The 13,520-nt window shown below is 39.7% G+C and overlaps 1 protein-coding gene across 6 annotated transcripts in view; it reads right to left on the bottom strand.

The window, feature by feature from the left end:
- LOC119659375 (GATA-binding factor C) overlaps window positions 1-13,520 on the bottom strand; it is a 213,387-nt gene that overhangs the window by 197,660 nt on the left and 2,207 nt on the right. For all 6 annotated transcript variants that reach the window (XM_038067431.1, XM_038067435.1, XM_038067436.1 and 3 more), the window contains exon 2: window positions 11,947-12,607. In XM_038067431.1, the coding sequence (XP_037923359.1) occupies window positions 11,947-12,166 (220 nt within the window). In that variant the 5' untranslated portion in view covers window positions 12,167-12,607. The remainder of the gene's footprint in view (window positions 1-11,946; window positions 12,608-13,520) is intronic.

Here is a 13,520-nt window from a genome sequence, read left to right as displayed (position 1 = left end):
AAATTTTATGGAGATGGAAACGTCTTGCACACATTCTACGGCGGCGGGAGTTGCGTTAGCAAAATTCTGCGCATAAGGACTGTTGTTGGTGCCGTGTATGTGATGCTGTACAGTATTGTGGGCTCACCTGGTCACGAGCAAATGGCTGCAAGTGGCAGCGTCTGTCATAACAACATACATTGCACAGCTGTTCATGGCTTCAAACATCCTTAGCGGGAACCAAAGGCAGGGCTTTCTTAAAGATTCATTTCGGATTAATAGTAATCGATCTTTATGGAATCTTAATGGAATCACAATGAGCGAATGATACTTCAAAATTTCTCTATAGGAAGATTGGTGGAAGCACACACTCGCAACATTCTGGGCAATATATCCATGTTTGCTCTCCTAGGAATTGAGTAGGAAATAAGTATATGCATCCAAGATCAATCTTTCGGATGCATCCGTTTCCTTCTGGGATAAGATGAAGAAACACACGCAAGAAAACTATCTGGGCGGCATCGACACACCGACATACCAACACCACTCAACTACCTCGTCCCTACCCGAAGGGTGCATAATGAGATTCCGTGCCCCTTTAACGCTGAAGTTGCTCCTCCTATGTACAGTCTTCTTGACAGAGGGATATATTTGACTGTAATCAAGTGAGCACAATGAGCACGAAATACGATCAAGACTCACTAACTTTCTTCCTTTTGTTGTCTTATTCCATGTTCTATTTCAGTGCCAACAAACAACAGGCCTAGTACAAGCCGAAACATAATCATTCCAGTCTAGAGACGGAATTCATACCAGTGGCAAAAGATCAGAAAACTGGTTCACCACTTTAGCCAGCAAAGGGGTGTCATATAATGTAACTGGTAGAGTGGGCAGAATAAATAGCCACAACCAAAAGCGCTTCGCCTTTCCAAACGACACGGTGACTATATTCTACAGCAGTTTTGTCAAGGAAGAGCGCCAACATGATGCGTAAAGTGTATACTACGCGTGCCAGTAGTAAAGGATGGTGAATACACATTATAATTGACAGTGTAACAACCTATGTCCAGTGAAGGCCTGCCTTTATAAGGAACTCCAAGTATCCCAGTTTTCCGCCAGTTCCATCAACTCGATATCCCTAGCAGTTGTTTAACATTTTGCCTTTACCATCACTCCGTCTGAAGCAGGACAGGTCTTTCTATTTTTGTGCCATAGATTTTGGCCTGATAGACTTTTCCACGCTGTATTATCCAAACCCATACAAATTAGATGACCCATTCACCTCACCTCTTTGAATTGGATTTTATTCACAAACAAATAAGCGTTATATAGACTTCGGAGGACTCTTTTCTCGATCGAAATTAAGATTTCGCAATTTTTCTTGCTGGTCTGCAATTTTCCCCGGAATACAGGAGATTGACAAGATTATTTTCAACTGCAGTAGGAGCTTTGAGCCTATGGAGAAGAGACATTTCAACCGGAACCCATTTGGAAGCTGAAATAGACAGCCAATAATCGTGCGCAAACTTTGTCGTCATAGGTATTTTCAGTTGGAATTTTGGACCCAAAATAGGACAATTTATCAACCTTTCATGTTGTCAGTTGATCAGTGCTATTGGATGTTTCCATTTTCGTTTTTGGTGGTAATGTTACTACCCAATATTTCGTCTTGCTTTCATTAATATGCAACCTAAGTTCTCGCTACAATCCTCGACTGAGCGATCTAGACGATCTAGACGGCAGTATGTACATATCCCATCCCATCTTTTCATTATGTCAATGCCATCAATATCACTCAACTGTTAGTGTGGTTCACTTTTTCCAGGGCCAGGTTAAAAAAGATGCATGATAATTTACTAGCTTATCTTAGCTCTTTTTGATGATGAAACTCTCGACAGTGATCCTGTTTCCTTTATCTGGCCTCAGACATTGATCAGGGCCATCCTAGTCAGTCTCATTAATTATGTTGGAATACTGAACTCTGTCGAGGCCGTCTTCAGTTTTACCCTGAAATACGTGGACTTCAACAATATCGAATTGGCGAACTTTTTGATACAGATCTACATTCAGTCAGTACCATAATAGTAGTGTCAAATATCCAGTTTACCGCTGTTCTTTAAACTCCTTTTTTCGTCGAAATTATGTGAGATCGGCAATAAATTCCCTTAATAGAGAAGACCAAATGACAAGGAAACCCTTGACAAGAGAGGCCAACCATCATAAGTGTTGAGTGCGGAGTAACCAAAGCCTGTTGGCTGTCTAGGCTCCAAGGATTGACACTATTACGCTACTCACTTAGCAGATAGGGCGCTCCATTTTACAAGTAGTGCATAAACTTTTTGAACCGAACAAAAGAGGTTTTGTACTGCTGATACACATAACACAAACACACATGATTTCAAAATGTCCTGTAATAGAGCCACCCCTGTTTTTAGTACGCCCTTCGATTCAGAACCTTGGAAGTCAGCAGTAGGTTAAAGCCATTATTGACAAGGGGGTCTATTTATTGATCTTCAAAATGAGAAGGTTTTACCAGATTATTTATAAGGTTCTACCGGAATATTTTCACAGGGGACCACCAGAGAAGATGAAGTAGTGTTTAATCTGAGAAAATCCGCAATAACTTCTCAACCCGATAATCTTAAGAAATATCAGTCTTTAAAATCAATTCGTTCCTATCTTTGGGGTTTCCAATTAAAATCTATGGATGATGATGGAAGAAATGTTCCACAATATTCTTCTAGCGTTGTGTGGGGAGTTGTACAATTGCGTTTTCTAAAACGTTACAAATGGGGATGAATTTTGACTCATAGCTCCAATTAATATTATTAGGTAACACAAACAAACCAAACCTCACCAAATATACCACAATCATCACACAAAAACCCTATAAAATGCTACACGCAACTTTTTTACCTTCTGTAATTTCAACACCTCATCAGTCCCAGACTCTATTCACCCCCAAACAAAAACACTGATTATCACTCCTAGGACATCAGATTGAAAACTTCAGTTCAGAAGGACTAGAAGGTCTTTCCCATGTAAAAAGCTCTTGAATTATAAATCTTCCTCCGTTAAAAGTGTCCAGGGAACATTTGGATATTTCATTAAAACTCCATTTGCTGCGTTTTAATTGACCATAAAAAAAGACGTTGGTCGCGCACATAAAAATCATTTTATAGACGACAATAACGACGATAACGGCTTTAAGGATGGTTAATTCCTTGAGACCCCGAAAACTCAACCCTGAGAATACCATGCCAAACATTTTTTTTTCGTACTAGCTTTACTTGGGAGTATGAAGAAAGAAAATATTTATATTCCTTGCTATGCCTGCTTGAAAGATTGATGGCTCTAGACTGTAGCCTCGGAGCCAGTATGAAAGTCCTAAGTCCTGTCGATGATGTACATACATAGGGACACTCACAAATTCAAGGGTATGTTCTTGTAGCATTGATTTGCTTCGCAAAAATTGGCAAGAAGATTGTAAGGATCGTAACATTTTTCTATGCTTAGGTGCAACCCCCAGTGCTCCCTCCCTGAAGCGACCCCCTGAAGGGTACAATCTTTAACGCGAATCATAAAAAAGTTCTGACTTTATGTACTTTCTGTTGGGAATAAATTCAAGTGTGACTTTTTCCCTTAACATACTTTCGTGTATATACTTAGTTGCGGCATAAAGTCGTAGATAGATAGATTGCCTTGAAGCGGGCAGCGGTAGCAATTTGGTTGTGAGCGATTGATTCGATTTTCGAACTTAATGCGGTTTTAATGACACCTTGACGTGAACCCCCGCCACAGCATATCCGTTTTGTCACAGTCTAGATGTATAGAGCGTTAGTGACAATAAAATTAGGGTTGGGAGATACAGCGTGCGAGCCACCACAACCTCCCTCTTTGATGACTTACTTCAGAGCCATGCCATGCATATTTTATACATGCATACATTCGTATACATATACAAACGCTTGAATTTTTTTCCCAGCTTTCCTATTTTTCATGGAAATAATGGAGGTTTGAATTTTCGGTTGTTTAAGAGTGACGACCATTTTTGTGTTTGAACGACTGCAATTTATGAGCGCTTTCGTGTCGCGACTCCTTCATTATTTGTCATTGGAATATTTATGACAAACACGTTTTGCGCTCTGGTGCTTATGCCTCAATTAAATTGTAATATGTCAGTTGAATTGTTTAGTAATTCCAAGAGGAGAGTGTGTCTATATGTTTCGTGTATGAATGCAATGATTTGATGAATGAATGTTTTATTACCGTGAATGCAGTGGGAAAATTCCTAGTTATGCGGAAGGGGCTGTTGAGTATAAACAAGGACATACTCTATCATTGTGAATGCCACAATATTTCGAAAAGTTTGGCTAACATAACAGCTCAAATATAATCCCTATAAGACATCCTCGAAGGATGGAAATCCCCAATCCCGGACAAATTCTATTGAAGCGCATTGAAAAATGTCCTTTCAATTTTTTCCCAACTGCTTTATGACATGAGTTTCATATTCTTCCACGCTGTTTCTAGCTTTTGGTCCTAAAAATAAATTGACCCGGTAGTGTCCAGCCTCAGACTCTCCTTCAAAAGATGAGCTACGAGCCTCGCTGACATTGGTTAATTGCCTAACGTTACCGCTATTAAAGCTACGCTTCTACAATTGTCAGGCCCTTAAGTCCCCATCTCTTGGTACGGAGTCCGGAGAAATAAGTTGAAGCTGGCAGTTAACTGAATAAAACTATGAAGCAACCGATCTCATCCCGCGCTCCGCCAGTCATATTCTATTATTGTTCTCAATGTCGACAAATCTCTTCGTAAATTTCTAGTACCAGGATCAGAAAATTTACCACCAGTGTTCCAAAGCCTTGTCTGTTTCACAAGTAATTTTAAAAATTTAACCTTCGTTTTTCTCATGAAAAATTAGACCGCCCTTTTCAGGCACGTCTATTTCAAGTTATCCTGATTTGCTATGAGTTTGGAGAAGTAGCACCTGATGAGTGTTCCCCACTCATTTTCCATGTTGTTTACTATGGTATACCGGTCTTCTAGTTAAGAACCAAACTAAGCTGCTTCTTATGTTCTGAGCCTCTGTTTCTATGAAAATAAGACTGAAGTAAAAAAGGAATAATATTCCTAACAAGCAGGAAAGGAGAGAATGAACACTCGCTTGACTCAAAATTAGGGATAATCACTCCACAACAACGAAAAATGCAAGGTACGCTTGACATAAAGGGGAATCTACTCGAATAATTCTTTGGAAAGAAGACACTTTTAAAAATGCCAATGGCCAGTTGGCCTGCAAACGTCACTAGATCTGACAGATGGAACTAATTGAAGGAAAGACCAAGGGTTTAAGGATATTAAAAAGTGGAACCATAAGAAACAGTACTTGCAAAATCTTGTTTCCAAGAAATTCAACACAGACTAAGCCAAATTCTAATTCCAAAGGACCCAAAACACTCAAGAAAGCTCCAAATATGACACACAAACGCGGGGCTAACCACTGCATGCAATCGACAAATGCCACAAGACCAATATAAATTCAAGAAAAGTTTTAAGATATTAAAGAGACCACGAAAGTTGAAGTCCAAGGTGAAAGAACAAGAAGGCTGACTCGCGAATAATGGAGCAGATATTGCATATCTTAGATAAGTTTACTCCATATCGAAACTCTTCAGCAGGGACGAAAAAAATAAAAAACTACCTCAAGTGGTAGACAAGCTTCATACAAAAATCGTGTTTGATAAATGCCGATGCCTCGAATTTAAGATAAGGCTGCCCGGCTGAATAACTCCGCAGAGACACTTAGGACCTAATCTACCCCTAGCGAGATTTGGTTCTCTAAAATCGTTATGCAGAGTTGCTTAGCTGGGGCCGGAGCTAGACTACGAATTGGTGCTGACATGGCTCAGGCTACAGTTACCCTTTAAAAGACGTTGTTTCGTAGAACCTAGATTAGGGCTAGATAGATTAGGGTTAGATAGTTTATTGTCGTTATAAATTTCAACGGTACGATGACCGAGTTGATTGAGCCTTATTCTGTCGACATCATTACCTTGGAAAGAACAAAGGATGTATGAATGATGACAATTTGTCAATATCAAACGCTAAATTTGGTGTTATCTAGGCCTTGGCCTGATGGAAGTTGAATACAACATAGAGAGGATTCAATAGTTGAAATTATTAAAAAAATGTCACTGAAACAGGCGAAAATGTTGATGTTAACTCTTTTTTGGAATTAAGGGAACCCTGAATCTGCCATCCACTTGATGGCGAACCCGACCGAGCTTACACCTAAAGTTAAAAAAAAAAATTACAGACAACTACGGTTTCGTCCAGGGAGCGCCGTGAACGAAGCAGATAAAGATCGCTCCCTATCGCTTCCGTTTCAATTCTAAACAAGAGATATTTCATTTGGGGCTGGCTGGCTAGAAATACTAGGTGGTTTTTCCTCTGGATAAAATTTGCACCCATGACTTTTTCGCGGATTAACAAAAGGGAAGGAACTACATCTGTTAACCGCTTCAGCCATGTTATTCCCAGAGCAGAGGCAGAGGTATAGGCAGCGTCTGTAAATATGTGCATATTGATAAAAAAGGAATCCTGAGTGGAGCAGAATACTGGAGTGCATTATAGTACGCTCTCTCCCTTTCCCTCTCTTTCGTTAACCGAAATACTGAAGATCGAAGAGACAAGTTGGTAGACTCTTTCTAATTTTCCGCTTTTGACCTGTTTAGCCACAAGACTTTCAAAGAGCCTTTTAAAAATTTGATGGTCTGATCGGTTTCTTTTCTCCTTGAAGTTGGTTAGGAAACCCTGAAGTCCTCACCTCCTTTTTGTTGAAGGATTACCCGCATTACAGACACCATCCAATGTTAGATGAATTTAGTTCTCCCAACTAAAATCAAGAACGTATACCAGTAAATCATCAGCGGAATGAGATACCGTATTCTTGGAGGGAAAGTAGGTATAAAATTCACAACTCAACACCAATGTTTGGCTAGCGTGAAGGTGATGCTCTTCATTCCTAGAAATTAGGACTAGCTGTTGGGCCTAATTATTCTTGAGGAACATTGGGTTTAATGCAAACAATAGGAGAACTATACGTTTTAGCTACGTCTTGAGGTTCAACTGAAAAGCTTAAATAGCCCCAAACAAAAATATAATGCAACATTTTGCAGAAAAGTTATGAAAAATTGGCTGACGAAAGTCCAATTTACACAGAAAAATTTTGATTAAGTTGAGAAAATGGGGGAATTAGATTCGCTAGTAACTTAGTCTTGCATACAAGTATTGGGTCTACTGTACTATACTCTGGTGCGTCTACTAAAACACTTTCGTGCCTGCAATGCTCACAGTTTTGTTCAGATCTTTTTGAGGTGGAAAATGTAAATATTGCTTGTTGGGGAAAACCTTCTCGAGATATAATTGATCGAGGTCTGACAAAATCGTCATATGAACTGTAATGTTATCCCGCCCTTATTCTCTCCTTGACTACAAACGCCCAAGTTTACCACTCCCGTTTCCGATCGACAGTGAAATGATAGTTTGGAAAGCAGAGTCCTTGTAGAATCCCAGTTGAGACCTCCATGGTCTCTTTCCAGGGAAGTAATAAAACTACTGCTAGGATGGTGTCAGATTCTTGCACAAAGACTTATGTCTACCAAAAGCTCTCCCTCGTAAATCCCTGCTCTTTCGGACCAACTCAGCAATAGAGTTTGGTCTTGTCTCACCACCTTTGTTGAATCTGCTAGTGTTTTAATCAACAATGATTTTCCAGTGTCCTCCCTTTTAGGAGCTTTTTGCAATGGCACAAATTTTCCCGCCGGTCTACAATGAAATGGCTAACCATTTTGGTAATACCTGCTATCGGTCTGAAGTTTGACACGAACTTTCTGCTAAATAATGCATAATTTTCTCTTTGAAATCTTGTTATGTCATCGAAATAGATTATGCCGAAATGGCGTACAAATAAATACTTTCTAATGGCTTGGAGATCTTCAGATAATCATATCAATGCAACAAATGAAACATATTTGACATACTTAACATAGTCCAAAACTTGGCAAGAGTTCGAATTTTTTGCTTAAGGATTGAAGGATCCTATGTCTGCATTCACTTGATGTCGAAGCGAGCCACACGCTGAGCAACTTGCTCCCAATTTTGAGGTCCAGGGACCCTTTTCTTCGATTTTAGCACCCAAACTGTCCAAAAAGTAAAAAAGGAAGATGGCTAACCATTTCATCCTAGGCAGAGGCAGCTGATTAGACAGTGCCTTACCTCTTCCCTAGGAGCAGCATGACCAAAGTGGTTCATAGGTGTTATACGCTCCTTTTTATAATTCACGAAACACAACGTGGTTTCGAATTACATCGAACGTAAATCCACCATTGATTTAACTTCTTGAGGGATCCTAAGCGTGCATCCATTTTATGTTGGATGAGACCAAACACAACTTGTTGCTACTCTTGTCGTCCACTTTTCTGGGCTTAGCACCCAAACTATCAAGAACGACTAATGGTTTCATCCAGAGCAGAAGCACGTAATCAGATACTGCCTTACCTCCGTTTGGTTCGGTCTGGCATCATGTCGATGCTATTTTAGAATCCCTCAATTCTTAAAAAAATATTTTCGGGTTTCAAGAGTTGAAATAATGAAACAGAAAAATGGAAGGTAATGGGGGTAGACAACGTTAATTTAGGCGCATAAACGATTCTGTCAAAGGTTGTGTTCACAGGTTTGCCAAGGATACTAGGAAACAAGCAAATTTGTCCTACACTTTGACCCAAGTGTTTGACAAAATTCGATATTTGGAGTTACTTTGTGGCCTATATGTAAGGTTGTTTTGGCTGGCAAAATGTGTCCCTTTAGGTTGCATGAATATAGTCCCAAATAATGGAGAGTATAAAGTGAAAGGAGAACATCTTCTTGGTTGGGTGCCTCGTTGAACCGGAACATAGACTGCTAGTAGACCTCTTTGGCCAAAATTCATCAGTTTCGTAGCCGATTGAAAAGTTCCGATTTGGCAAGGACAGGTCAAATTGGATAGTCTGTTTGGCATCCTAGTTCCTTGGAAAAATTTTCTTACCTGGCGATTCCCAAGCAAACATGAATACCGAACTAAAATATGTTTTAGCCTAAAAACTGATCTCAGTTTAAACTTTGCCCTTTGGAAAGTACTGTCATCACTTTGGCTAGACATCCCATAATCATTCCCGTTTATGATTAACTTTCTGAATTAAGTAAATTAGCTTAATTTTTAGTTGGTATTCTTGCTTCATGAAATACTTTAACAGTGCACGCTTACTTACACTAGAAAAAAACAGTAAAGAAGCAAGGGGAATACGATACTGAAGGGGTCACGGAACGGCTTATTAGCCAAAATGCTATCAAGTGTAATGACAAACTCTGGACCTAAAATCAAATTTTAAAGATATTCCCCGCTCGAAATGCAGAATTATATTATCGTAGAAAATTGCTTTAAACATTCCAATCATTCCCAAATAACTCCCTACAAATTACAATAAATTACTTTTGATATAATCATGACAAAGGATTCTCCGGTAACCTAGCAGTACCAAGGGTATCTACCATGGCAACTGAAATGGACCATTTTTAGAATAGAAACAGGGTAAGGATAGCACGAAATGAGTAAAGACGGCATGAAAAGAATGAGGACTACAAACCTCTTATTCAGGACATGGGCTTGTAACTAACTAAAAGTCTAGGCCCCAACAGCTTGGAAGCACTTTCAGGTATACTCCTCTCCCCTCTCCCTCATTGGAAACGATGCTCTCGGCAAAAGTAGAAAATCCAATAGAAAAAGGGGACATCATTGCTGACTACCTTACGAATACCAAGAGCCTATTTCTTACTAATATCTAGTTCAAATTGAATAACATTTTCATGTTACTGCGTTTCCCTTCTGCATCACGTTAGTGAAGTAAATAAGATCGAAATATCGGTCGAACTCAGAACTATATGTGTCAAAAAATTGGAAATCCAACCATATATAGATAGGAGTGAATTCCATCTAATCGAAGGGACGATCTACAAAGAAACATTTCTTCCCAGAGTCGCTGTGTTAATACCGATCGTATTGCTCCTAATGAAGACTGCACTAAAATTGTCCCACTCCCTAAGCACCAAATTGACACCGGACTTTTTTAAGCTCAACTTAACTGATAAATCTTTAGAAGGAATGGTGCTCTCTATCCAGTTTTTTCCTTAAATTTGCCCGTTGAGGGCCAACAATGTAAGCCATTTTGGGGCCGAGGTTGAGCTTTATCCTCATAAAGCAACCTAGACCCTTCCTTGATTTGAAACACGCTGAGAAAATTCCTCTATTCTGTGCATATACCAGACATGGACCGAAGGCACTGCAGAAACGGTATTGCAGACATTTCATTATAAGCTGTTTAGTCAAAAGCTTTCTTTGCCATCTTCAAAGCCGTCAGATGTGGTCGGTAGCCAATTTACAGATCATGGACGAGGAGGGGAGAGAAAATTATGTCTAAAGGTGACCAGTATAATGCGAATAATTGGAATGCTCTTTGTCAGGGATTCAGAGAGGACCCGGGGGGATAATTATAATTTAAAAATTTCTATTTCGCCCCGTTGAAAAAACTCCTGACCCGGAGGGTATTTTCTTTTCTACACTCCTCTCGTCAGGCCACTGTTGTCAAATTGGCGCCAGCAAAACCACTGATTTTAATTCAGTTTGGGACAACGAAATGAATGTCGTGGGACGTGGTCTTTAGGTTAATATGGATGCTTGATTCTTTAACACCAACATCCTACCATTTGCAACCTATTGTCGGTAATACCCACAGAGGGTGAAATAATTTCTTAGTAGAAATATTGTCAATCCTTATTATGGTCCCACCATACGTACGATTCGACAGGATTACAAAATAGTATCCAAAATAAAGTTTCCTTTGCAAAATCAAGAGTAATATAGCAGGGAGAAGGGGTTCGTTACAAATTCAAAACTCTTCTAAGTAGGTTATTCGATATATAAAAGGCTGCCCACACTGGGCGCCATAAAGTTAAACATAGATTGCATGGCAAGTTTTGGTGGAGGTAACTCAGAATTACTCAGCCACAAGCATTGAAGACTAGGCCTGCCGAAAGGGGGTGAAAATGGCGGACCGCCTCCGAGCCTCGAATTACCTCGGAGGCCCGGAATAGAAATTTCAATGAAAAAAGGGATTATAGTTGGCCCGCATAATTTCACCCCGGACCCCGTTGTCTCGTATACCCGTCACCCCGGGCAGGAGTTTTTTCTCTAAAGCTCTGTTGGAGATCCATATTTAACCTTTAGTGCTGATACAAAATTCTCATCATAACTCGTATCTGAAAGGTTATTTAAATCCTACAGAGAACAATTACTAACATTTTAGACAATTGATGACACACGGGCCTCAATAAAGAAAGGTGTTCGCACATATTAGATTATAAGATAAGCGATTTCTCTAAATTGTCAACCCCATGACGCTCAGTTCATTCCCATTTCAGTCCTCCATTTTCTAGTCCAAAAGGCGCACAACTTGATCTATAGAGGCTCACTACCTATACCTTGTCCCGAAACATTATTTATAAAAAAGGTTTTAAAAATTTCCTAAAAGGTCCAAAAGAAGTCAAAGGCGGAACGATAAACTTGCCAAAAGGGCAGTTAGACCAAGAACCAATAGTATGCATAACTTTGGCAATTCTTGGAAGATTTTTGAAGTAGTGACTTTTGTAATTCGCATGACTCTAGAAGGGGATGAAAAAGTCACCAGACAGCCCTGTTTCGATTGATCATTGCCAAAAGCAGTGTGTCGTAATGGGTAATAATCTCACTCTGCTGAGCTCCCCATGTATCTTTTACTTATTCACATCTTACTTGAAAGACGGGAGACTAACTCCTGCTTGAAAACTTAATCCTTCTGTCAGTAGAAACTAAGAAAAATAATCACTTACCATGTGAAGGATGATATCCTGAATAGTAGCGCCTATGATGACTTGATGTTTCAAGAGCATAAAATGCTCCCATTTCGCTTGCATCTAATCCACTCGATGAGCTTCCCGTAACCCCCTGATGGCTTGCACTGCCACCCAAACCGGTGGTATTTGGAGATCCTCCAAGACGTGGACTCTCATACCAACTACGTGCTGCTTCAGCTGTTGATGTCATATCCATTTCTTTTGAGTTCTTCTTAGGTGTTTGTGTTAAACAAGAAAAGAAAATGCTTCAAATGTCGGAGGAAGCCAATAAATCAAAACACTTGACACTAGTTTCGTGCGAAGCAGCGCTTAGATCGCCGCTGGTGAGATTTTAACTCTGTTCACTTTCTTCCTCTGGATTGGATTGATCGCGAAAACTTCACTACACTTTCTTCCAAGATTTTTTATTCATTTCGTAGTTTTGATATGCATTTCCGATTTGAATTTTAATTAGGTCTTGAGGTGATCATAAGATTTTTTCACACAAGAGTTTACCGAAAACGCGAAACAAAACGGATCACAGAAACTGAAGCACTAACTTAGATCACTCAACACAGTCGCTTTGTTCTTCTCCAAACCACGAACGTATACAATTGAAGTCCAACATTTTGGCACACCTTGACTGCCCTTCTTGCACCTATGAAAGGATAATCGTTTGGTTAGTGAAATAATTTCTGGCAGGACCTAATCGTTTGTTCAAAATTCGTTCATCCCTATTCAAACCTGACCGTGAAACTGGAATTTGGCAGAATTTTATCGCGATCTGATAAAAAATTTATCGCCCATAAATCATGCGACGTATTAAAGTTGTAATGATGCGAATATTGCGTGATTAAAATGCGTACGATATTGGGAAATATTTAGGATTTTTTCTTCGCTTGGATTCGAGATAAGAGAAAGACCTTCCCCCGCGGATCTTTGCCATTATCGATCACCGATCCAATCTTGATCTTTGGATTTGCCGCAATGGTGCTTGTTGATAAACCTAAATACGAGCCCCACTCTCTATTTGCGAAATGATAGTTAACTAATTCCCAAGATAATGAAAATTTCAATTTGACCGGCTTAACTATGATTTCCTACAAATCAATGGATGCGCCAACGAATGATTAAGTGGCCTGCATTTTGTGGAGCAATGGGGGCTTTACACGCTCGGATCATCAAAAGTTTTCCCTTGTCTCAATGGGTAAGTGTAAGTATCTTTGCCAAATAGTCAGATAATATTCACTCTGTGGGGAGTCTTCTAGTTAAGAACGGGAGAGTTGAAAAAAAAATTCGAGTCTAAACCGCAGTAAAAAAACGCAGATAGGTCAAAGATATCCCCTAGGCTCTGAGAGGTCTATACAAACTTGTCGTCCCGGACCATTCCAAAAATGATCAAGACAAATAGTTTCTATTACAGCATCAGAACGCGATCGGTCAAAACTTAAGTCGAGGCAGAATTATGTATGATGATCGTCCACCAGTGGGATCGCCATCGCCTCCCTCTCATATGTTCAGATTCTTTAACTCTCTATCGAAGTCTCAGTAAATTAGGATTGCTCAATAAG

The sequence above is a fragment of the Hermetia illucens genome, chromosome 6 (genome assembly GCF_905115235.1).
Source record: "Hermetia illucens chromosome 6, iHerIll2.2.curated.20191125, whole genome shotgun sequence".
In the NCBI taxonomy this organism is placed as follows: domain Eukaryota; kingdom Metazoa; phylum Arthropoda; class Insecta; order Diptera; family Stratiomyidae; genus Hermetia; species Hermetia illucens.
Note: the sequence above shows the minus strand (reverse complement) of the source record. Positions and strands in the feature narration are given on the sequence as shown.